Source organism: Hyla sarda, chromosome 3 (genome assembly GCF_029499605.1).
Source record: "Hyla sarda isolate aHylSar1 chromosome 3, aHylSar1.hap1, whole genome shotgun sequence".
In the NCBI taxonomy this organism is placed as follows: domain Eukaryota; kingdom Metazoa; phylum Chordata; class Amphibia; order Anura; family Hylidae; genus Hyla; species Hyla sarda.
In genome coordinates, this window is record NC_079191.1 from 365,129,875 (window position 1) to 365,154,085 (window position 24,211).

The 24,211-nt window shown below is 43.2% G+C and overlaps 1 protein-coding gene across 4 annotated transcripts in view; it reads left to right on the forward strand.

Moving 5' to 3' along the window:
• FANCL (FA complementation group L) overlaps positions 1 to 24,211 on the forward strand; it is a 193,038-nt gene that overhangs the window by 158,072 nt on the left and 10,755 nt on the right. For 3 of the 4 annotated variants that reach the window (XM_056567714.1, XM_056567712.1, XM_056567716.1), the window contains exons 8-11: positions 2,942 to 3,092; positions 6,843 to 6,944; positions 7,122 to 7,167; positions 19,779 to 19,860. In XM_056567714.1, the coding sequence (XP_056423689.1) occupies positions 2,942 to 3,092; positions 6,843 to 6,944; positions 7,122 to 7,167; positions 19,779 to 19,860 (381 nt within the window). The remainder of the gene's footprint in view (positions 1 to 2,941; positions 3,093 to 6,842; positions 6,945 to 7,121; positions 7,168 to 19,778; positions 19,861 to 24,211) is intronic. The other variant, XM_056567713.1, reaches the window with a different exon arrangement.

Here is a 24,211-nt window from a genome sequence, read left to right on the forward strand (position 1 = left end):
TCTATGCTTTACTGTGACTCATTGACCCCCTTGGTTAGGAAGAGGCTCTGAGCAGTGATACAGGAGGCACCAGGAAAGCACTGAATATAAGTAAAGGTTATTTTTTTAATGGCAGACAAGCCTCCGGTATCGCTGCTGGGAGGGGAAGAGGTTGTTGATGAGTCACACCTTCCACCTGAGTACCCCTTTAGCATTTTTAATTCAGACAGTGTGTGTGGGGGTGCTTTTTCTGCAGCCAGTTTTCTAAGGGCTCATGCACACTATGGATATTCTTCTCAGAATTAATTCTGAGCAGAATCCACTTGCAGTGGAATCCTTTTGATCTTAAAAGAGTAGTCTCAGGGATAGGGGATAAGTTTTAGATCACACCCCCACCTCCTCCATGTATCTCTATGGAAGAACCTATATGGAGGGGGTGTGGCAGATAATCAAAAACATTTTTTTTCCATGAGATATGTCCTTTAAAGGAAATGTGCAGCGAAAACAACTTTTCCCCTAAGTGTCTGATCGCAGGGAGTCCGAATGCTGGGACTCCCCCCCCCCCCCCCCCCCCGCAATCTCCTTGAAATTCCTTGCTTTCCAGAGTGTGCATTGGCTCTTACAGCTAGGCACAGAATTCTGAGGAGGAAGAAAGGGCTCCTTTTAGTTGTCTATACAGCAAAGTAAAATGTAGTATAAACTTTCTTTTGTTATATTTGCTGACAATATGATACAAGCATTCATAGAAGGTTGAGCAGCACCATCAATATTTTTTTGTTTAACCCGTCCAGGACGTAGGGTTTACAGGTACGCTCTGGTATCCTGGTACTTAAGGACTGGGGCGTACATGTACGCCCTGGTCTAGTTAAGGGGGTTTAAACCGTTCTCACGAGCAGAGAATGCTTTAAACCCAGTTGCTATGGGCAGCATGGACCCACGAGCAATAACCCTTTAGCCAACGCGGTCAAGGTTGATTGCGGCATCTAAAATGTGGGGTTAATGTTTTGGTAGCTCAGTGGAGCTGATCTGGACATCCGCGGTGACGTCACAGATCCCTATCAGCTGAGTGGATCGCAGGAGGGCCCTTACCTGCTTCCTTGTCATCTGATTGGTCTTCTGCTGTTCCTAGTCTGCTTTGCAGGCTGGAGCAGCAGAGCACCGATAACACTGATCAATGCTTTGGTTGAACTTGATGGTCGTTGGTTGAACTTTATGGACGTATGTCTTTTTCAATCATACTAATTTTGTAATCATGTAATGCTATGCTATGGCATAGCATTGATCAGTATATGCAATCAGAAGATTGCATGGTATAGCCCTTTAGGGGCTAAAAAAAAAGTGTAAAAAAAAAGTTAATAAAAGTGAACTAACCCCTTCCCTGTTAAAAGTTTGAATCAGTCCCCTTTTCCCATTTTTTTTAAATAAAATGTAATATAAAAATAATCATATGTGGTATCGCCGCGTGCATAATATAAGGTAAGCTAAACCGCACAGTCGATAGCGTACACCTAAAAAATATCGAAGTTCAAAATTGTGCATTTTTGGTCACTTCATATACCATAAAAATTTATAAAAAGCAATCAAAAAGTCCAATCAATACAAAAATGGCACCGATAAAATCGACAGACCACGGCACAAAAAAATTATCCCTCATATAGCCCCATATGCGGGAAAATCTAAAAGTTATAGGGGTCAGAAGATGACAATTTTAAACATACTAATTTTGGTGCATGCAGTTATAATAATTTTTTTAAAGTAGTAAAATAAAATAAAACCTAAATAAATTGGGTATCCTTGTGACAGTATGGACCTACAGAATAAAGAGAAGGTGTCATTTTTACTTAAAAAATTGCATTGTGTAGAAACAGATGCCCCCATAAGTTACAAAATGGCATTTTTTTTTCAATTTCACCCCAAAAATATATTTTTGGGGGTTTTGCAGTAGATTTTGTTATTAAAGGGGTACTCCGCCCCCTCCCCTTCCTTCCCTGTCCCCACCCCCCCCCCTTTTCCCTCTTCCTTGGTATGCTGCTGGGAGACTTGATGCAATGTTTGTTTGATTGTGCCTTCTAGCATACTTGTATTTCCATTGAATGCACGTTGTTCTTATTTGTTTAGCATACTTGTGTTTCCATTGAATGCACATTTACCTTATTGGTTTTGCAAACCTTTCCTTTTGGGGTTTGCTTACCCCCCCCCCCCTCCTGCTTCCTACCTGTTTGTAATCCTTTTATTGTTCTGAAAATAATAAAAAAATATTACAGTTTAAAAAAATAAAAAAAATAAAAAAGGGGGTACTCCGGTTAATCAACTGGTGCCAGAAAGTTAAACAGATTTGAAATGTACTTCTATAAAAAAAATCTTAATCCTTCCAGTACTTATCAGCTGCTGTATAATACAGAGGACCTTCTTTTCTTTTTGAATTTCTTTTCTGTGTGTCCACAGTGCTCTCTATGTCAGGAACTGTCCAGAGCAGGAACAATTCCCCATAGAAAACCTCTCCTGCTCTGGACAGTTCCTGACATGGATAGAGGTGTCAGCAGAGAGCATCGTGAACAGACAGAAAAGAGATTCAAAAATAAAAGAACTTCCTCTGTATTATACAGCAGCTTATAAGTACTGGAAGGATTAAGATTTTTTTTTAATAGAAGTCATTTACAAATCTGTTTAACTTTTTGGCACCAGTTGATTTAAAATAGTTTTTCACCGAAGTACCCCTTTAAATGATGTCATTACAAAGTACAATTGGTGGCGCAAAATAAAAGCCCTTATGTAGGTATTTAGGTGTAAAACTGAAAGTGTTATGATTTTCAGAAGGTGATAAGGAAAAAACTAAAACTGGCCTGGTCCTTAAGGTCAAAGTGGGTTTCATCCTTAAGAGGTTAATGTTCTTTTAAACAACTGTCTCTAATTTTAGAAACTTTTTAAATCCAAGTGTAAATAATTTTCTCTTTTGTAATAGAGTAATATACAGGACATATACAATCAAGTTTTGTCTGCCTTGGAGTCACTGAAAGGTTTTTGGGATACGTTAGATGAAATTGACACTAAAACGTGGGTTCTGGAACCAGAAAAGCCAACACGTAGTGCGACCATGAGACGAATTGCAATTGGTAAATAAAATACAATGTATAGATAAAGAATATTTCATATTTTTTGTGGGATAAGTTATAATTTTTAATGGCTTCCTTCTTTTTACCTTTTAATGTATTGTAAAACCAAAAATAATGTGTGGGGTGAAATTTAATAAAGACAGAATTTTGTGGGGGTTTAGTTTCTTAACCGTGTTGTAAAAATCACATGTTAACTGTATTCTGCAGGTCAGTATGATGATAGTGATACATTTTTCTTGGTGATTAAAGGGGTACTCCAGTGGAAAACTTTTTTTTTTTTTTTAAATCAACTGGTGCCAGAAAGTTAAACAGATTTGTAAATTACTTCTATTAAAAAAATTCTTAATCCTTCCAGTACTTATTAGCGGCTGTATACTACAGAGGAAATTCTTTTCTTTTGGGATTTCTTTCCAGTCTGACCACAGTGCTCTCTGCTGACACCTTTGTCCATTTTAGGAACTGTCCATAGCAGCATATGTTTGCTATGGGGATATTCTCCTGCTCTTGACAGTTCCTGACATGGATAGAGGTGTCAGCAGAGAGCACTGTGGTTGTGACAGAAAAGAAATCCAAACATAAAATGATTTCCTCTGTAGTATACAGCAGCTAATATGTACTGAAAGGATTAAGTTTTTTAAATAGAAGTAATTTACAAATCTGTTCAACTTTCTGGCATCAGTTGATTAAAAAATAAACAAACAAATTAATAAAGTCTTTCACTGGAGTACCCCTTTAAGGTTAGGGTCACACATGCTGTATTTTGCTGCATATTTTCCTACCCAGTGAAGTCAATGGGTAGCAAAATGTGCAGCTGATTTTGTTACCCATTGACTTCAATGAGTAGATAAAAATACAGCAGCAAATATGCAGCAAAATACGCTACATGTGACTCAACCCTAATGGTAGGTTCACACGTGCCATATTTTACTGCGTAGTTTCGCAGTGTGTCTGCTCGTAGTGGCGTATTGTCGCTCAGAGGAGGCACATGTAAAGGCACCATACAGAAATTCTTCAGCAGCAGATCCACAGCGTAAAATAAGCTGGGGATCCACTCGTGTATACATACCCTAAGGGTACGTTCACACGTACGCAGATTTGATGCACAGGATTTTCTGCTGCAGGTTTCAATGTAAACTAAATGACTGAGCACAGCTTCCAATCGGCAGTTACAAATCCTGTGCATCAAATCTGTGCAGGATCCTGTACGTGTGAACGTAACCTAAGGGTACGTTCACATGTACGCAGATTTGATGCACAGGATATAAACTTAATGACTGAACACCGCGTCAAATCCTGTGCATCACATATGTGCAGGATACTGTCGATTTAAATTGACCCTAAAAAAAATAGAACTGGTAGTTTTTTGTTTTTGTTTACTATGTTCACTGTTTAGGATAAATAAGATTATATTAAATTGGAGATATTTGCACATACCTATACCTGTTTAGGTAAATTTTTGTTGATTTGATACACAGTGACCCCCCGACCTACGATGGCCCCTACATACGATGATTTCAACAGAAGATGGCCTCTCATAGGCCATCGCATGTTGAAGGTGGCATCAACATACGATGCTTTTGTATTTTGGGGCCATCACATAACCGGCTATCCGGCAGCGCAGACTGCTTCAGCCACCGCCGGATAGCCATTTACGGTGCCCTGTGTGGTCCGCTGACAATCACTTACCTGTCCTCGGGGCTCCGGCGCATCCTCTTCGGGATCCTCTGCATTGTCGGCTCTCTCCATCGTCGCCATCACGTCGTTATGCACGCCTCTCCTATTGAATGATGGGACGGCGTGCGTAACAACATGATGGCGGCGACGGAGAGCGAGGATGCCGAGGAAGCAGAGGCCTTGCCGGAGCGTCGGGGACACCCTGGGGATGTCGGCGATGGAGGGCGACATCCAGGGCAGCGGTGACGGTCTGGAGCGGTGGGGACACGTGAGTAAAACTTCCTCTACCAGTGGTCTTCAACCTGCGGACCTCCAGATGTTGCAAAATTACAACTCCCAGCATGCACGGACAGCCGTTGGCTGTCCGGGCATGCTGGGAGTTGTAGTTTTGCAACATCTGGAGGTCCGCAGGTTGGAGACCACTGTCTTATACTTTACATTGCACGAATCCCTCTACATACGATGGTTTCAACAAACGATTGTCCATTTGGAACGGATTACCATCGTATGTTGAGGGACCACTGTACAGTGTCCCTCAACATACGATGGGAATTAGTTCCAAACGAGCCATCGTTTGTCGAATCCATCGTATGTTGAGGGATTCGTGCAATGTAAAGTATAGGAAGCTGTACTCACCTGTCCCCGTCGCTCCCGATGGTGACCCCGCCGCTCCCGATGGTGACCCCAGGCCTCCGCTGGGCTCTCCGCTGTCTTCACCGGTCCTCTGCTGTCTTTCCGGTCCTCCGCTGTCTTCTCCAGTCCTCTGCTTTCTTCCGCAAGGCCTTACTGGGGTAATTATAGGGGTACTCCGCCCCTAGACATCTTATCCCCTATCCAAGCGATCGTGGGGGTCCCGCCGCTGGGACCCTACGATCTCTGTGCAGTACCCAACGTTCATTTATAACGCTGGGTGCGGGCACCGGGGGGGGGTTGTGACACGCCCCCTCCCATAGACTTGCATTGCGTGGGTGTCGCCGTGATGTCACGATCCCCGCCATCTGCTTCAAGCATTCGGAATAAAATGTTCCGAACGCTGGGGCAGTGGAGGACCCCTTTAAGTTCACATCCATCTGACTGATTCCCTGAATTGTTAGCCAAATTATAAACCCACATATCTCAGGAATGGAAGACTGTAAAATGTAGTGTGATCAGGGCACCCTGAGCTATTTATTAATAATGCAATCTAATTTTTGGCAGGTTGACCACAGGTCTTATTTAATTTCTTTATGTAAAACAGGGGTCTCAAACTCCCGGCCCGCGGGCCATTTGCTGCACGCGTAACAAAAGTTTATGGCCAGCACCAGGTATGTGTAATTTGTATTGCCCGACGCCCGGGACATGCAGTTACGGGCGCTGGGCAGGTGACTTCTTCAGGCATTTAGCCCTGCTTCGGGCAAGCAACGCTAAATGCCAGAAGGCTTCACTTACCCCGCCCTCCTCCGCGTCTCTGGTTGGCCGGCCAGCCCGAGTCTGATGAGGGACGTTGTGCATGTGATGTCCCTCCGCAGACCCGCACAGGAGGACGTCAGTAACGTCACTCGTCAGGCTGCCGGCGGAGAGGAGAGGCGCAGCGCAGGATAGGTAAGTGTGTCTATGTGTGTGTGCATGTGTGGGTGGGTGTCTGTGTGTGTGTCTGTCTGTGTGTGAGAGTTGGGAGGGGGGATGACGACAATGCTACCTAATGTGGGGAACCTGCGTCAACTAATGTGGGGAACTTGCTTCTACCTAATGTGGGGAACCTGCTTCTACCTATCCAGCTGCTTGTGGATGATGAGGGGCGCATGATGGGGGCATTATATGTAAGGGACGCATGCGGCCTAGCCTCACCCAGTTGCTACCTCCAGTGGCCCCCAGATAATTTGAGTTTGAGACACCTTATGTAAAACATTATTATACAGAATTAAACAATTCCTTTACAAAATACAAAGAAACAGTAATATGTATGATAAAACAATTAGAAATAAAATGTAACAAATTAGGTATTAGAGCATCAACATTCCGGCCTCATTTTGTTTATTATGTGATATCAGTCATTTGTATGATTGCAATTTTATTTTGCATACCGTTTATTTTTAGGCTATTTTACTCTTGCAGGCAACAATGTGTCTGTTACAATTGACGTAGATCCAAGACATCCAACCATGCTTCCCGATTGTTATTTCCTTGGAGCAGACCATGGTAAGTATTTGATGTATACTAACAAACCATATCCTCTATTTAGGGCAGTTCTCTTTTTTTAATTCTTTGTCTTTTTTTTTTTTTTTTTTTATCCAGCAAAATAAAATGTAATTTAGTTTTTTGTCTTAAAATGAAATACTTTTCAAATAGCATTCATTACTTATGACTTCTTTTCAGTGGTGCAGCCCTTAAAAGACAAGCTGAATAGCAATGTACATTTGTGGTAAGTATTCTTCTCAGGATAAATTTTCCTATGTATGCTAAAAAACTTAATTAATTCTTTTATTGTAAGTTTTGAATACTTCTAGATCTACGTTGAAACAATAGGATAAAGTGTGAAGATGTGTATGTAGTATGCACAAGGAATGATATGAAACAGAGACTTCAACATGTATTTAATTGCTGGTTTTATTAGCTTTAAAGAGTACCTGTCACCAAATAAAACTTTTAATATAATGTTCCGTGTGTAATTAGCAGACGCTTTCCCATGCATTTGCTTTAAAATTATCAACATAAATATATTTACAATGTAATAGAAAAAAATGCCACTAGGTGGTGTTGCTCTGTTCCCTGCTACAGTGGGGATCAAAAGTTTGGGCACCCCAGGTAAAAATTTGTATTAATGTGCATAAAGAAGCCAAGGAAAGATGGAAAAATCTCCAAAAGGCATCGAAATACAGATTAGACATTCATATGTCAACAAAAGTTGGATTTTATTTCCATCATTTACACTTTCAAAATAACAGAAAACAAAAAAATGGTGTCTGCAAAAGTTTGGGCACCCTGCAGAGTTAATATCTTGTACTGCCCCATTTGGCAAGTATCACAGCTTGTAAACGTTTTTTGTAGCCAGCCAAGAGTCTTTCAATTCTTGTTTGAGGTATCTTTGCCCATTCTTCCTTACAAAAGTCTTCCAGTTCTTTGAGATTTCTGGGATGTCTGTCACGCACTGCTCTTTTAAGGTCTATCCATAGATTTTCAATTGTGTTGAGGTCAGGAGATTGTGAAGGCCATAGCAAAACGTTCAGTTTATGCCTCATGATGTAATTCCCGTGGATTTTGAGGTGTGTTAGGATCATTATCCATTTGTAGAAGCCATCCTCTCTTTAACTTCAGCTTTTTCACAGATGGCATCAAGTTAGCATCCAAAATTTGCTGAAATTTTATTGAATCCATTTTTCCTTCTACTCGTGAGATGTTCCCTGTGCTACTGGCTGCAATACAACCCCAAAGCATGATTGATCCACCCCCATGCTTAACAGTTGGACAGAGGTTCTTTTCATTAAATTCTGTTCCCCTTCTTCTCCAAACGTACCTTTGCTCATTTCGGCCAAAAAGTTAAATTTTAACCTCATCGGTCCACAGAACTTGTTTCCAAAATGCATCAGGCTTGTCTATATGTTCATTTGTAGTAAAGTTTAAAAGCGGATTTTTGTCGTGAGGACGTAGAAGAGGTTTTCTTCTGATGACTCTTCCATGAAGACCATATTTGTACAAGTATCTCTTTATAGTGGAATAGTGTACCACAACTCCAGTGTCTGTCAGATCTTTCTGGAGGGATTGTGCAGTCAAACGTGGGTTTTGAATTGTTTTTCTCACAATCCTGCGAGCTGTTCTGTCTATTTTTCTTGGTCTTCCAGATCTTCCACTGTTCCTGATGACTGCCATTTCTTAATTACATTCCGAACAGAGGATATTGACATCTGAAAATGTTTTGCTATCTTCTCATAGCCTTCTCCAGCTTTGTGAGCGTCAACTATTTTCAGTTTCAGATTTCTAGAAGAAAACTGCTTAGAAGAACCCATGGTGCTGATTGTTGGGGCAAGGTCAGATGATTCTGGTCATTAAAAACCTTTGAGACTGACATCAACTGGTCTTCCCAGATGATGATTGAGAACAATCCATTACACTGGCAGGTCTCAGCTTTGCAAAGAGGGCAGTGCATGCTATAAATTCTGCAGGGTGCCCAAACTTTTGCAGACGCCATTTTTTTGTTTTCTGTTATTTTGAAAGTGTAAATGATGGAAATAAAATCTAACTTTTGTTAACATATAATAAGAATGTCTAATCTGTAATTTGATGCCTTTTGTACATTTTTCCATCTTTCCTTGGCTTCTTTATGCACATTAATACAAATTTTTACCTGGGGTGCCCAAACTTTTGATCCCCACTGTACAATTAATACAGTGAGTTTGGTCTCCTCCTGACTTGGCAGGAGACCAAACTCAGGAAGTGTTTCTCTGCACTCAGCTTGATTGACAGCTGCACAGAATGTGAAAGCTCCACATATTCTCACAGAAAGCTGCACAAACTGAAACCTGCAGGAGAGCCTCACTGAACACTGCATAGACTGAAACATGAACAGAGCTTGAGGTCTTCTATTCATCACAGCACTGCAACCATGTGAGGGCAGAAGTAGTCCCCCAACAGGCTTCAGCAAGGTCATGCCTGCTGGGAAATGCCCACTTTCTCCTGCTGAGAAATTGCACTATGTGAGCAAGATGAATGGTAAGATACAGAGCTTTTTAACCTCTTAAGGACCAAGCCCATTTTCACCTTAAGGACCAGAGCGTTTTTTGCACATCTGACCACTGTCACTTTGAGCATTAATAATTCTGGGATGCTTTTACTTATGGATTTAATTCCGAGACTGTTTTTTCATGACATATTCTACTTTAACATATTGGTACATATTCGCCGATACTTGCATCATTTCTTGGTGAAAAATGCAAAAATTTGATGAAAAAATTGAAAATTTTGAATTTTTTTTTAACTTTGAAGCTCTTTGCTTATAAGGAAAATGGACATTCCAAATAAATTCTATATTGATTCACATACACAATATGTCTACTTTATGATTGCATAATAAAGTTGACATGTTTTTACTTTTGGAAGACATCAGAGGGCTTCAAAGTTCAGCAGCAATTTTCCGATTTTTCCCCAAATTTTCTAAATCAGAATTTTTCAGGGACCAGTTCAGTTTTAAAGTGAATTTGAAGGGCCTTCATATTATCAATACCCCATAAATTACCCCACTATAAAAACTGCACCCCTCAAAGTATTCAAAATGACATTCAGAAAGTGTGTTAACCCTTTAGGTGTTTCACAGGAATAGCAGCAAAGTGAAGGAGAAAATTCAAAATCCTAATTTTTTACACTCGCATGTTCTTGTAGAACCAGTTTTAGATTTTTTACAAGGGGTAAAAGGAGAGAAATCTTTCTAAAATTTGTAACCCAATTTCTCTCAAGTAAGGAAATACCTCATGTGTCTATGTAAAGTGTTCGGCGGGCGCAGTAGAGGGCTCAGAAGGGAAGGAGTGACAATGGGATTTTGGAGAGTGAGTTTTTCTGAAATGGTTTTTGGGAGGCATGTCACATTTAGGGAGCCTCTATGGTGCCAGAAAAAAAAAAAAAAAAACCTACATGACATACTATTTTGGAAACTACACCCCTTAAGGAACGTAACCAGGGGTATAGTGAGCCTTAACACTCCACAGGTGTTTGACGACTTTTCGTTATAGTGGGATGTGTAAATGAATTTTTTTTTCACTAAAATGCTTTCCCCCAAATTTTACATGGGGAAATAGGAGAAAATGCCCCCCAAAATTTGTAACCCCATCTCTTCTGAGTATGGAAATACCCTATGTGTGGACGTCAAGTGCATTGCGGGCACACTACAATGCTCAGAAGAGAAGGAGTCCCATTTGGCTTTTGGAGAGAAAATTTAGCTGAAATGGTTTTTGGGGGCATGTCCCATTTAGGAAGCCCCTATGGTGCCAGGACAGCGGAAAAAAACAAACAAAAAAAAACACATGGCATACTATTTTGGAAACTACACCCCTTAAGGAATGTAACAAGGGGTACGGTGAGCCTTGACACCCCACAGGTGTTTGACGACTTTTCATTAAAGATGGATGTGTAAATTATTATTATTATTTTTTTTCACTAAAATGCTTGTTTTCCCCAAAATTTTACATTTTTACAAGGGGTAATAGGAGAAAATTCCCCCAAAATTTGTAACACCATTTCTTCTGAGTATGGAAATACCCCATGTGTGGACGTCAAGTGCACTGTTGGCACACTACAATGCTCAGAAGAGAAGGAGTCACATTTGCAAATTTTTCTTTTATCTTCTTCTTGGAACTGGAGGAATGTCCCTATGTTGCCAGCGTACTGGGACAGTACAAAAGAGTTGTACATGGCAATCTGTACCATGAAGACCTCAACTTTTCTGTACCATACCCATGTTTTCCGCATGACGTTATATGGCTTGAGGACTTGATCAGAGAGATCAACTCCCCCCATATACCGACTGTAGTCCAGAATACAGTCAGGCTTGAGGACCGTTGTTGTGGTACCTTGCACAGGGACAGGTGAGCTGCCGTTACCATGAATTGTGGTCAGCATAAGGACTTCCCTCTTATCCTTATACCTGAACAGCTACAGGTTTTCATGGATAAGGGTACGGGACTCACCCTTGGGCATAGGTGTCTGGATCAAATTTAGAGGGATGCCTCTCTGGTTCTTCTGCACGGTCCCACAAGCGGACGTGGATCTGGTGGCAAGGGATGTGAACAGAGGGATGCTGGTATATACCGTATTTTTCGCCCTATAGGATGCAACGGCATATAAGACGCACCCAATTTTATAGGTGCAAAACCTAGAAAAAAAAGATTCTGAACCCAACAGTGATCTTCAACCTGCGGACCTCCAGATGTTGCTTAACTACAACTTCCAGCATGCCCTGACAGCCGTTGACTGTCCGGGCATTCTGGAAGTTGTAGTTTTGCAACATCTGGAGGTCCGCAGGTTGAAGACCACTGGATAGTAGGTAGTACTCACGTGTCCCCTCCGCTCCATACCCGTAACCGCTGCCCTGGATGTCGCTCCATCGCTGTCGCCGCGACCCCGGGGTGTCCCCGTCGCTCCGGACGTCTTCTTCCCCGGAATCCATGCTCTCAGTCGCCGTCATCACGTCGCAGTCATCATGTCGCTACGCACGCTGCTCCTATTGGATGATGGGACGGCGTGCGCGATGACGAGATGATGTCGAAGGAGAGCGCCGACATGCAGGGGATCCCGGCACGGAGCAGACACCAAGGAGGCAGGTAAGGTCCCTCCCGGTGTCCTGTAAGCTGTTCGGGACGCCGCAATTTCACCGCGGCGGTCCCGAACAGCCGGGTTAGTGTCACTTTCACTTCAGACGCGACGGTCAGCATTGATCGCCGCGTCTGAAGGGTTAATACAGGGCATCGCCGCGATCGGTGATGTCCTGTATTAGCCGCGGGTCCTGGCCGTTGATGGCCACAGGGACCGCGGCGATAGGTGTGTATTCGCCGTATAAGACGCACCAACTTTTCCCTCCCAGTTTTGGGGAAGAAAAAGTGTGCCTTGCATTGCGAAAAATACAGTAAGTTGTCCACGTAAAGGTGGTAGCCCTTATCCAGCAATGGGTGCACAAGGTCTTAAACGATTTTCTCGCTAACACCCTGAGTGGGGGGACATTCTGGGTGTTCAATACGGGAATCTTGTCCCTCATATACTTTAAACTTGTAAGTGTACCCGGAGTTTCCCGCTTCGAGGGAATATACTGGCGGAAGATGAGTCTCCCCTTAAAACTGATAAGAGACTCATTTACCGAGAGCTCCCTGAGCAGTACCTAGGCCTCAAAAAATGTTGTGGGGACATGCCGCATTATCAATGTAATATAGGCATTTCCGAATGGTCTCGAACCTCCTCCGGGGGGGGTTTGGAGGGGGAGAGAGTGTGTATGTGTGTGTGTGTGCTTGGTGTAACTTTTAAATACAACGGCGAAAAATGCTGCGGCCCAAAAAAAATGGGGGGCCAAATGCAGCGCCCTGAACCCCTAATAGGGCCCGGGTCACAATGAAAAATCTGTGGCGGACCCTTTATGACCTATTAGGTGGTCGGGGGGGGGGGGGTTTACACTTCACTTTTTACTTTTACACTCCTACCTGTCCCTGAAGATAAAACTCACCCTGACTAAAGGACCCTTCTTCAGCCCTGAGGGGCTTTGATCTCAGCCGAGGGGGGTCCCTGGCTCCTTCTCGCAGCTCTACCCACTGACTGAACTCGGTGGGCTAGCAGAGCTGTGAGAAGGGGACGTTAACCCCTCCCCTGCCGGCTGCTATTGGTTGGACGACCGTATGACCGGAATTGCCGCAAATCGCCGGTGTGAATTCAGGGCGCCTTGATGAGTAGGTTGTCCAGATAGGGGAGGACCGAGACACCCCAAGAGTGAACCACTGCTGCCAGCATCTTGGTGAAGACTCGGGGAGCAGTCGCCAGGCTGAAGGGTAGGGCGACAAACTGTATATGACCCGCAGGAGCAGCGTAGAAATCGCTGGTGGGCCGGAAAGATCGGAATGTGTAAGTAGGCATCCCATATGTCCACAGAAGAGAGAAACTCCCCCGGATCCATGGAGGCAACCACGGACCGCAGGGATTCTATCCGGAAATGCCGTAGACGCACATGACTGTTTAGAAGCTTCAAATCGAGAATGGGTTGGACAGTGCCGTCCTTCTTAGGAACTACGAAGAGATTGGAGTAGAACCCCGAAAAACGGGACCGGCATGATCGCACCTTGGGCTAGAATGGTGCGAAGGGCCACTTGAAAAGCTGCAGCAACAGCAGGAGATCGAGGGGGGCTGGACCGGAAAAAACTATCCCGGGGAGTAGAAGAAAATCCTGGGATAAGACCTCTTGAAGCCAGGCATCCTGAACTTGCGCCAGCCAAACATCCCGGAAGCTGGAATTGGCGACCACCCACCCAAGGAGAAGGCTTCTGATGGGGGTGCACCCTCAGGTAGTGGGAGGCTTGCCAGTCCCGGATTTGGAAGAGGAGCGGTTGGAACGGGGCCCCGACTTCCAGTAGGTGCGAGTCTTAAAAGAGGGTGCTCTCCTATCCTGAGGCGCCGCGGGTCTGAACGGTGCGGATGATTTGGGGGTAAGAGGGAACTCTTGCCCCCGGTAGCCTCAGATATGATCTCATCTAGGCGTTTACCAAAAAGACAAGACCTCAGGAAAGGCAGCTCAGTAAGGGAGCGCTTAGAAGCTGCATCGCCAAGGGCCACCAGATTGCCCGAGGCAAAAGCAGCGCAGCAAGCCGACTTCAAGGTGGCCAAGCAGATGTAGTCCCTGGCATTAGCGATCTGCTGAGCTAGCTCTGCCAAATCGCCGGGGGAGGCGCCTGCTAAAATCCCCTGGCATAACTGACCAGCCCAGACTGAGAGGGCTTTGGAAACCCAAGTAGAGGCAAAAGCTGGCGACAAGACAGAGCCTGCCGCTTCAAAGGCGAATTTTGCCAAATTTTCAATACATTTATCCAAGGGGTCTTTAAAGCAGGTGGCATCAGCCAGCGGCAGGGTAGTGGATTTAAATAGCTGTGACACAGGAGGGTCCACCGTAGGAGGAGAAGACCACTTCACCACCAGGTATTAAGGGAAGGGAAAGAGAGCCCGGAGCTTCTTAGACCCATGGAAGCGTTTGTCTGAATTCTTCCAGGCCGCTTCCAACAGCTCGTCAAATTCCATGTGAAAGCTGAAAACTTGGGGTGCTTGCCGACCTAAGGGCCACTAGTAAGTCAGACAACAGACAGACAAGGATCGGTCTCACCCAGATCCTGTGTTCAGAGAGATGCAGGTCTTGAAGGAGCAGCTGGAGCAGACTATCACGGGGAGGCTGCAGAGAGGCTTTGTTGAGCTGTGCAAGCCAGGAGCCCTGAAGGTCAAATGTTGGAGCAGGGTAGTAGGAGGGGCCAGCTGACCCCTGCTTGGCCCCTATAGGACAAGAGAAGTAGGGGGCGGAGAAACATAGCCCCCCTGTAGCGGCGCAAAAAGATAGGCCGGCCCATGAGATGAGGAGCGCCAGGATCCCGGGCACGCAAACTGGTGGGCGAAGCTACGGGTAGGCCGAACCCGCGGGCTTGATTAGTTACACTGCTCGCGGCCTGACCAGACAGAGCGCCCGAAGTCACAGCACAGGAAGCCCGGCGACAGATGAGACCTCCGGCAGTACAGAGCCCCGCTGGTTCCTGAATGGAGGCCGCGGCCGGAGGTCCTATGTCTCCGGGAACACTAGAAGGCTAAAGTGGGTGCCCGCCCGCGGCCCGGAGGAGCACCGAGAGGAAAAGAAGGGCCATGGCCCCCATGCAGGGACGGAGGCCCCATCGGAAAGGGTCGACCATTAGCCCCTTAAGGACGGACCCATTTTTTACCTCAATGACCAGGCTCTTTTTTCTTATTTGACATTATATCTCTTTAAATGGTAATAACTTTAGAACGCTTTTTCTGAGCAGAGCGATACTGAGATTGTTTTTTCGTGACATATTATATTTTATATAAGTGGTACATTTTTGTTGACACATGCAGCATTTTTTGTAAAAAAACTTCTAAATATTGTGACAAACTGGAAAATTTCTGGCGTTTTTTTTATTTTATTTTTATAGTGTATACTGTGCGGTAAAAGTGATGTTATATTTATTCTGTGGGTCAGTACGATTATGGCGATACCCATTTTATATAGCTTTCTATGTTCTTTTTCCTTTTCTGAGCAAAATTATTTTTCTGCCATTCATTTTCCAACAGCCGTAACTTTTTTATTTTTCGTCTGACACCATTTAGTAAGGGCTCATTTTTGCGGGATGAGCTATACATTTTACTGGTATAATTTTTGTGCTACGTGCTACCTTTTTTATTCCGCTATTTGTACCAAAATTGGCGAATTTTGCGCTTTTTTTAATGTTTATTTTTACGGTGTTCACCGTGCAGGATATTTTACATTATAGTCTTATAGTACACATCATTACGGACATGGCAATACCAATTATGTATATTATGATTTGTGTTTTTGATATTCTTTGGTGATAATACAGGGCTTTTATTGGGAAAGGGGCTTTTTTTTTACACTTCATACTTTTACTGAAGAACTTTTTATTTTATTTTTTACAGGTTATACTATGCTGCAATAAATTTGTACTGCAGCACAGTATGACCTGATGAGCTGAACATACTACAGCCTGTGCGATCCAGCCTCTGGCTGGATCTCACAGGCTTCCGTAGCAGGAATACAGGAGGTCATGATCTGACCTCCTGCTGCCATAGCAACCAACAGTGACCCGGTCGTATCGAGGCGACACTGTTGGAGAACAGGGAGAGAGCACTCTCCCTGTCAACACCATAGATTAGAAGAGCACCTCAGAAAGGGCAAGTTAACCCCTACCTCCCCAGAAACACAGATTTCCCTTCCACAGGAAGAAAGGGGCCCCCACTGAAGGGAAGGGAGGAAAAAGGGGGGGGGGGCATACCCACATAGAGCTGCCCATACTCACCCATGAAGTCTTCTACCAGCTAGTGCCACCTGCCTTAAGCCAGACCCAGCTGGCAAACAGGGGACCCGGACCCAAGGTACACCACCAAGCTGGCTGATGGAGAGGAGGGGTTAACAGCCCATTCAGCAATGCACTGTGCCCCTAGCTCGCAGGTGGGGGATCAGGCAACACCATGCTCCTGTTGCCCCACGCTAGAGAAAAAAAAAAAGGGAGATAGAATCTAACTAGAAACTGAAACTAGGAAAAAAAAATATGAAATAAGACCAGGTCTGGAGAGCTCCAGACATGTGTCTGCCTCCTGCTGACGCTAAGCTAAAACTGAGTTGCTTAGAGCCTTTCTTTTGTTTTTGCCTTGTGTCAGCTTCCTAGTGGCAAGCAGCATATACCATGGTCCTGTGTCCCCCAATGAAGTACTTGAGAAATCAGATTTGTCAGGGACCAGTTGAGTTCTGAAGTGGAATTGAGGGGCCTGTATGTTAGACACCTCCATAAATCACCACATTTTATAAACTGCACCCCTTAAAGTAGTGAGAATGACATTAAAGAAGTTTATTAACCCTTTAGGTGTTTCACAGAAATAAAAGCAAAGTGGAGGCGGAATTTAAAAATGTTATTTTTTTTGTAGATTTTTCATCTTAATCCATTTTTTTCTGTAACACAGGTGTTGACAAAGAGAGGGTGGAGGGTCAAACCTCCCCTGTGATATCCTGCACAGCACCTCGGCCCCCGGAAGCCTCCAAAAGTTGCATAATGGTGGGGTTTCTTTCTCAATTTTTAGATTTGGTGGCAACATAAGTGATGTCATTACAAATGAGATTTGGTGGCGCAAAAGAACACCACTCATATGGATCTGTAATGACAATGAAAATTCCCTCCTTAAGGGATTAAATAAAGCTTTAACAAGTTGCATCATCATAAGTAGGTAATTACAATACTGTCAAAATGTATTAGCACTACAACTAACATTTCCTTGCCCCTCCATCTTCTCTCGGGATACCACACAATAAAATGAAATAGGCAATGTGTAAGTATTATCATTAAAGGGAGCCAATCAGCAGATTTTGGCAAATATAACACTTGGCAATGCGTTATGTATACTAAAATCATTATCCTCACCATCCCTGGGGGACGTTTGTGCCCCCAGGGATGGTGAAGATATTAAGTTATAAAGTCCCCCCCGTCCGCCCAGCAAGTAGTCGGCTTGAATGATGGCTCATGTCACCGCTCTGCTCCCTCTGCTTAGGGTGTAACGCAAGTCGGCGGTGCCACGGCCGGAGCAATGTGGAGCAACGGGTCCTGGTAAGTGTAAGTCCCTGCCCAGTGGACTACTTGCCGGGCTGCCCGGGGGTACTTTATAACTTAATATCTTCACCATCCCTGAGAGCACAAACGTTCCCCGGGGATAGTGAGGATAACGATTTTAGCATATATAACGCATTGCCAAGCGTTATATATGCTAAAATCTGCTGATTGGTTCCCTTAAAGTGTTAACCATTTTTTTAGTTCCTCAGACCTAAAAAAATGGGAAGGCTTAAGGCATCATTTGATGTACAGTCATGGCCATAAATGTTGGCACCCCTAACATTTTTCAAGAAAATGAAGTATTTCATTTGCAGTGACAAGTGTTTTGCTATACTCGTTTATTCCCTTTGTGTGTATTGGAACTAAACCAAAAAAGGGAGGGGAAAAAAGTAAATTGGACATAATGTCACACCAAACTCCAAAAATGGGCTGGACAAAATTATTGGCATCCTTTCAAAATTGTTGATAAATAAGATTGTTTCAAACACGTGATGCTCCTTTAAACTCACCTGGGGAAAGTATCAGGTGTGGGCATAATAAAAATCACACCTGAAAGCAGATAAAAATGAGAGAAGTTCACTTAGTCTTTGCATTGTGCGTTTGTGTGTGCCACACTAAGCATGGACAGCATGGACAACAGAAAGAGGAGGCGAGAACTGTTTAAGGACTTGAGAACCAAAATTGTGGAAAAATATCAACTCTCTCAAGGTTGCCTTTGTCCACAGTGCACAACATTATCAAGAAGTTTGCAACCCATGGCACTGTAGCTAATCTCCTTGGGCGTGGATGGAAGAGAAAAGTTTATGAAAGGTGTCCATGCAGGATAGTCCGGATGGTGGATAAGCAGCCCCAAACAAGTACCAAATATATTCAAGCTATCCTGAAGGCTCAGGGAGCATCAGTGTCAGCGCAAACTATCCGTCAACATTTAAATGAAAGGAAACCCTATGGCAGGAGACCCAGGAGGACCACACTGCTGACACAGGGACATAAAAAAGCTAGACTACATTTTGTCGAAATTAACTTGAGTAAGCCAAAATCCTTCTGGGAAAATGTCTTGTGGACAGATGAGACAAAGATAGAGCTTTTTGGTAAAGCACATCATTCTACTGTTTACCGAAAATTGAATGAGGTCTACAAAGTAAATAACACATTACCTACAGTGAAATATGGTGGAGGTTCAATGATGTTTTGGAGTTGTTTTGCTGCCTCTGGCACTGGGTGCCTTGAATATGTGCAAGGCATCATGAAATCTGAGGATTACCAACAGATTTTGGGTTGCACTGTACAGCCCAGTGTCAGAAAGCTGGGTTTGCGTCCGAGATCTTGGGTCTTCCAGCAAGACAATGGGAAAAATTTTATCAAAACCTGTCTAGAGGAAAAGTTGCTGAGTTGCACATAGCAACCAATCATTTCTCTTTAATTTTTGAAAAGACTTCTGAGAAATGAAAGAAGCGATCTGATTGGTTGCTATGGGCAACTCAGCTACTATTCCTCTAGACAGATTTTGATAAATCTCCCTCAATGACCCCAAATATATATCAAAAAGCACCCAGAAATGGATGGCAACAAAGTGCTGGAGAGTTCTGAAGTGGCCAGCAATGAGTCCAGATCTAAATCCCATTGAACACCTGTGGAGAGATTGCTGGTGGGAAAAGGCTACCTTTCAATAAGAGAGATCTAGAGCAGTTTGCAAAGGAAGAGTGGTCCAACATTCCGGCTGAGAGGTGTAAGAAGCTTAATGATTGTTATAGGAAGCAATTGATTTCAGTTATTTTTTCCAAAGGGTGTGCAACCAAATATTAAGTTAAGGGTCCCAATAATTTAGTCCAGCCCATTTTGGAGTATGGTGTGACATTATGTCCAATTGGCTTTTTTTCCTCCCTTTCTTGGTTTAGTTCCAATACAAACAAAGGGAATAAACATGTGTATAGCAAAACATGTGTTACTGCAATCCTTTTCTGTGAGAAATACTTCAGGGATGCTAACATTTACCACCATTGCTGTATGTTAGAGGAGTACCCAGAATTTGTGCTGTGTGTATTGTCCATACTGGTGAAATCTTCTGTCTCCACATCCAGTGCTATACTACTCAATTTGACTACTTTCCACAGTAGATTTAGCCAATACCTTTGAACTGTCTGTAACCTACAATACATACATTATTTCTTCTCTATTTCAGGGATCCTGATGTTGGTTTGCTTCAGAACTTGAAAGACATGTTAGAAACTGATTTCCCTTCAAGATCGGATTTCAAGAAATCTGTAAGTAATCCAAATGTGGCTAAATGGATCTACAGGGTGGGCCATTTATATGGATACACCTTAATAAAATGGGAATGGTTGGTGATATTAACTTCCTGTTTGTGGCACATTAGTATATGTGAGGGGGGAAACTTTTCAAGATGGGTGATGACCATGGTGGCCATTTTGAAGTCGGACATTTTGAATCCAACTTTTGTTTTTCCAATAGGAAGAGGGTGTGACACATCAAACTTATTGGGAATTTCACAAGAAAAACAATGATGTGCTTGGTATTAACGTAACTTTATTCTTTCATGAGTTATTTACAAGTTTCTGACCACTGATAAAATGTGTTCAATGTGCTGCCCATTGTGTTGGATTGTCAATGCAACCCTCTTCTCCCACTCTTTACACACTGATAGCAACACCGCAGGAGAAATACTAGCACAGGCTTCCAGTATCCGTAGTTTCAGGTGATGCACATCTCGTATCTTCACAGCATAGACAATTGCCTTCAGATGACCACAAAGATAAAAGTCTAAGGGGGTCAGATCGGGAGACCTTGGGGGCTATTCAACGGGCCCATGACGACCAATCCACTTTCCAGGAAACTGTTCATCTAGGAATGCTCGGACCTGACACCCATAACGTGGTGGTGCACCGAGGATTCCTAGATGAACAGTTTCCTGGAAAGTGGATTGGTCGTCGTGGGCCAGTTGAATGGCCACCAAGGTTTCCCGATCTGACCCCATTAGACTTTTATCTTTGGGGTCATCTGAAGGCAATTGTCTATGCTGTGAAGATGCGAGATGTGCAGCACCTGAAACTACGGATACTGGAAGCCTGTGCTAGCATTTCTCCTGCGGTGTAAATAGTAGTATATAGCAGTGTATACGGATACTGGAAGCCTGTGCCAGCATTTCTCCTGCGGTGTAAGTAGTAGTATATAGCAGTGTAAACGGATACTGGAAGCCTGTGCTAGCATTTCTCCTGCGGTGTATATAGTAGTATATAGTAGGGATGTAAGAAAAAATCGATTCTCGCGATAATCGCGATTTTTCATTTGCCGATACAGAATCGATTCAAAATATTTTTGAATCGATTCTTTTAGGGATGTGGAATTTTTAATAAAACGCACTTCATCTTACCTGCCAACGAGCCCGCGGAGCTCCGGTACAGGTGTTCGGTCCCCGGGCTGTATTCTTCTTACTTCCTGTTAGTCCGGCACGTCACATGGAGCTTCAGCCTATCACCAGCCGCAGCGATGTCCCGCCTCTGCTGGTGATAGGCTGAAGCTCCATGTGACGTGCCGAACTAACAGGAAGTAAGAAGAATACAGCCCGGGGACCGAACACCTGTACCGGACTGTACCGGAGCTCCGGGGGCTCGTTGGAAGGTAAGATAAAGTGTGTTTTATTTTATTTTGCAGCACCGGAGTACTAGATCGCCGCTGTCAAAGCTGACAGCGGCGTCTATTGGGATCTATGAATGCTCCCAGGTGGGCGATATATCGCGATGTATCGTCACCTAGACGGTATCGCGATATATCGCGATATATCGAATCGCCACACTGGTATCGCGATTCGAATCGAATCGCCAAATTCTTGGCGATTCACACCCCTAGTATATAGCAGTGTATACGGATACTGGAAGCCTGTGCTAGCATTTCTCCTGCGGTGTATATAGTAGTATATAGCAGTGTATACGGATACTGGAAGCCTGTGCTAGCATTTCTCCTGCGGTGTTGCTATCAGTGTGTGAAGAGTGGGAGAAGAGGGTTGCATTGACAATCCAACACAATGGGCAGCACATTGAACACATTTTATAAGTGGTCAGAAACTTGTAAATAACTCATGAAAGAATAAAGTTACGTTAAAACCAAGCACATTATTTCTCTTGTGAAATTCCCAATAAGTTTGATGTGTCACATGACCCTCTTCCTATTGAAATAACAAAAGTTGGATTCAAAATGTCCGACTTCAAAATGGCCACCATTGTCACCACCCATCTTGAAAAGTTTCCCCCCTCACATATACTAATGTGCCACAAACAGGAAGTTAATATCACCAACCATTCCCATTTTATTAAGGTGTATCCATATAAATGGCTCCCCCTGTATTATTGGCACTATAAACCAAATTAGCCTTGGCCAGTAACATAGGTAGATTTATAGCAGCCAGAGGACAATGCTATTACAGGTATGCTCCCGTCTGAGTTATGTAAATCCGGCACCACAGTTGCCCCTCCTCACCGAAGTTTAGGTTTGTGAACCCTCAGGATTGGTGAAGTGTTTACACCTGTTTGAAGGCAGCAGCTTCAATTTCCCTCTACACTAGTGTGCTTTCTGGGAGGCTTGTGTTTGTTCATACAGAGCACATTAATCTAATGTTACTGGTTATGTTGGGTTCCTTGGATGTGTTCTGTGTAAACTTAGAAGCACCTGTAAATCAGATTTTAGAGACTTTTGAGGAAGCCACCTGTGACAGTATGTATGGGGCTTTTAAGAACCCAGAGGGAATAAATCAAAAACTTTGGGCAGTCTTGATGATGGCTCCATATGAAAGCAGTCAATATGTCAAGTTAAACTTGGTATACAATGGGCCAATAAATAATAGAAACCATGTTACAAATGCCTCGGAGAGGTACTTATTGTTGGTGATTCCTGCTTTCAGCCCAAAATAACGGGTTGAGTGAAAAGTGCAAATTTTGGTGTATCATATACAAAATAGCCGATTTGCCAAAAATGTGTATGTTTCCTCTCAGATCATACACTACTTAGGAAGGGTCAGTCTTTTAATGTTTGTTTAATATTTTTTTAGCAATTTTTGTGTACTTTGCATAAACCCTGTTGCCGGCACAATGATAATCATCAACATAGGAATGCAGGAAAAGCATCCTTTCTGTGGCAAGTGTGATGATGAAGGAGCGTAACCTCAGATACTCATTGCTATTACCCACAGGCTTGTTGGTCATATGATATAAAATTATACTAAGGCTGTGTTTTTAATTGTCAGTTTTTTGGGGAAACTACCATTGTAGTTTCTGAGCCAAAGCGTTAAGTATATTCAAAAGTAAAGGGAAACATAAAGGAAAGGTCTATACTTCTACTTCTGGCTTTGGCTGAAAAACTGCAATGGTAGTTTTCCAAAAAAAATAAAATAAAAAAATAAAAAAGTGGAGCCCCAGCCTTTCACAGAAACCCCCTACTTCGAGCATGTCTGTCTCTCAGCCTGTCTAAATCCTAAGCTGGTTATGCCTGCCCTGTTTTTTTTTTTGTCTGTTCAGACTAGCTCAGTCATCTGGCTGTACTTACTATCCGTGCAGCCGATGAGGTCCTGCCATAGAAACCAGATTTTTCTCATAAAGGCGAACTTAGCACTTGGTCAACCCACTCTGGCTCTCAGAGTTTATCTTGAATTTTGTGCCTCAAATCAAAATGTCTAAACTCCACCAACTGGCATTAATTGATTCCTCGAGCCCCATCCCCCTAGCCAATTCTGGCTCCTTTCCACACCCTACTATTTCTTACAACTTGCCCCTACAGTCTATCATGAAGCAAGCATAATTTGATGAGCCACGTGGCCTAGGACCCCCAGTTACATATTTCACAGATACACTGAATGGAATATACTACACAGGTATACGCAGCATGATATAAGGAAAAAAATCACACATTTGTATATTTCACCATCCAATTCTTGCCAAATGAAGAACAGTTTATCTGTAAAAGTCAAACTAATGTATATAAACATAAGATTTATCTGTCATGTTTCTATTTCTTTTTTTAGTATTTAATTCCCATTGCACAACATTCAGCATTTACAACATATATTCCTCCTCTTGTATATTTATGCTGCAGCCACGTATCCATGAAAGCAATAGGGTATATTTATATAATATAGTTTACTACACGCAGCAGGAGGACTGGTGCAAAGCACACTAATAATTACCTGTACAGAACAAGCAAGTCATTTTGTTCAACCATTACCCCAATACCTCAATATTTACTTAATCTTTCAAACTTGAAAATCATTTTTGAAATCTCCTCGTATTTATCAGGAGTTGGGAAACCTGCAATTTCCATGGCACTCTTCATTTTAAAGCACTTAGATCCTAGACCATAAAGTACCAATGAATATGGAGGAGAAAATAGTTCTTCTTCTGCAGCATTAAATGCCGGTAGTTTGAATGAAAAAACCTACACACATGATCACTAAAATTCCTTTAACCCACAACATGCTGGCTTAAATTATGTGAGAACCATCTGGTGTTTATTCCCCTATAAATAGTATAATAGACTTGACTAAAGGGCACATTTATACACATGAAAATGTGAAAACACTTTTTGAATAACTTCTTTAAAGGGGTACTC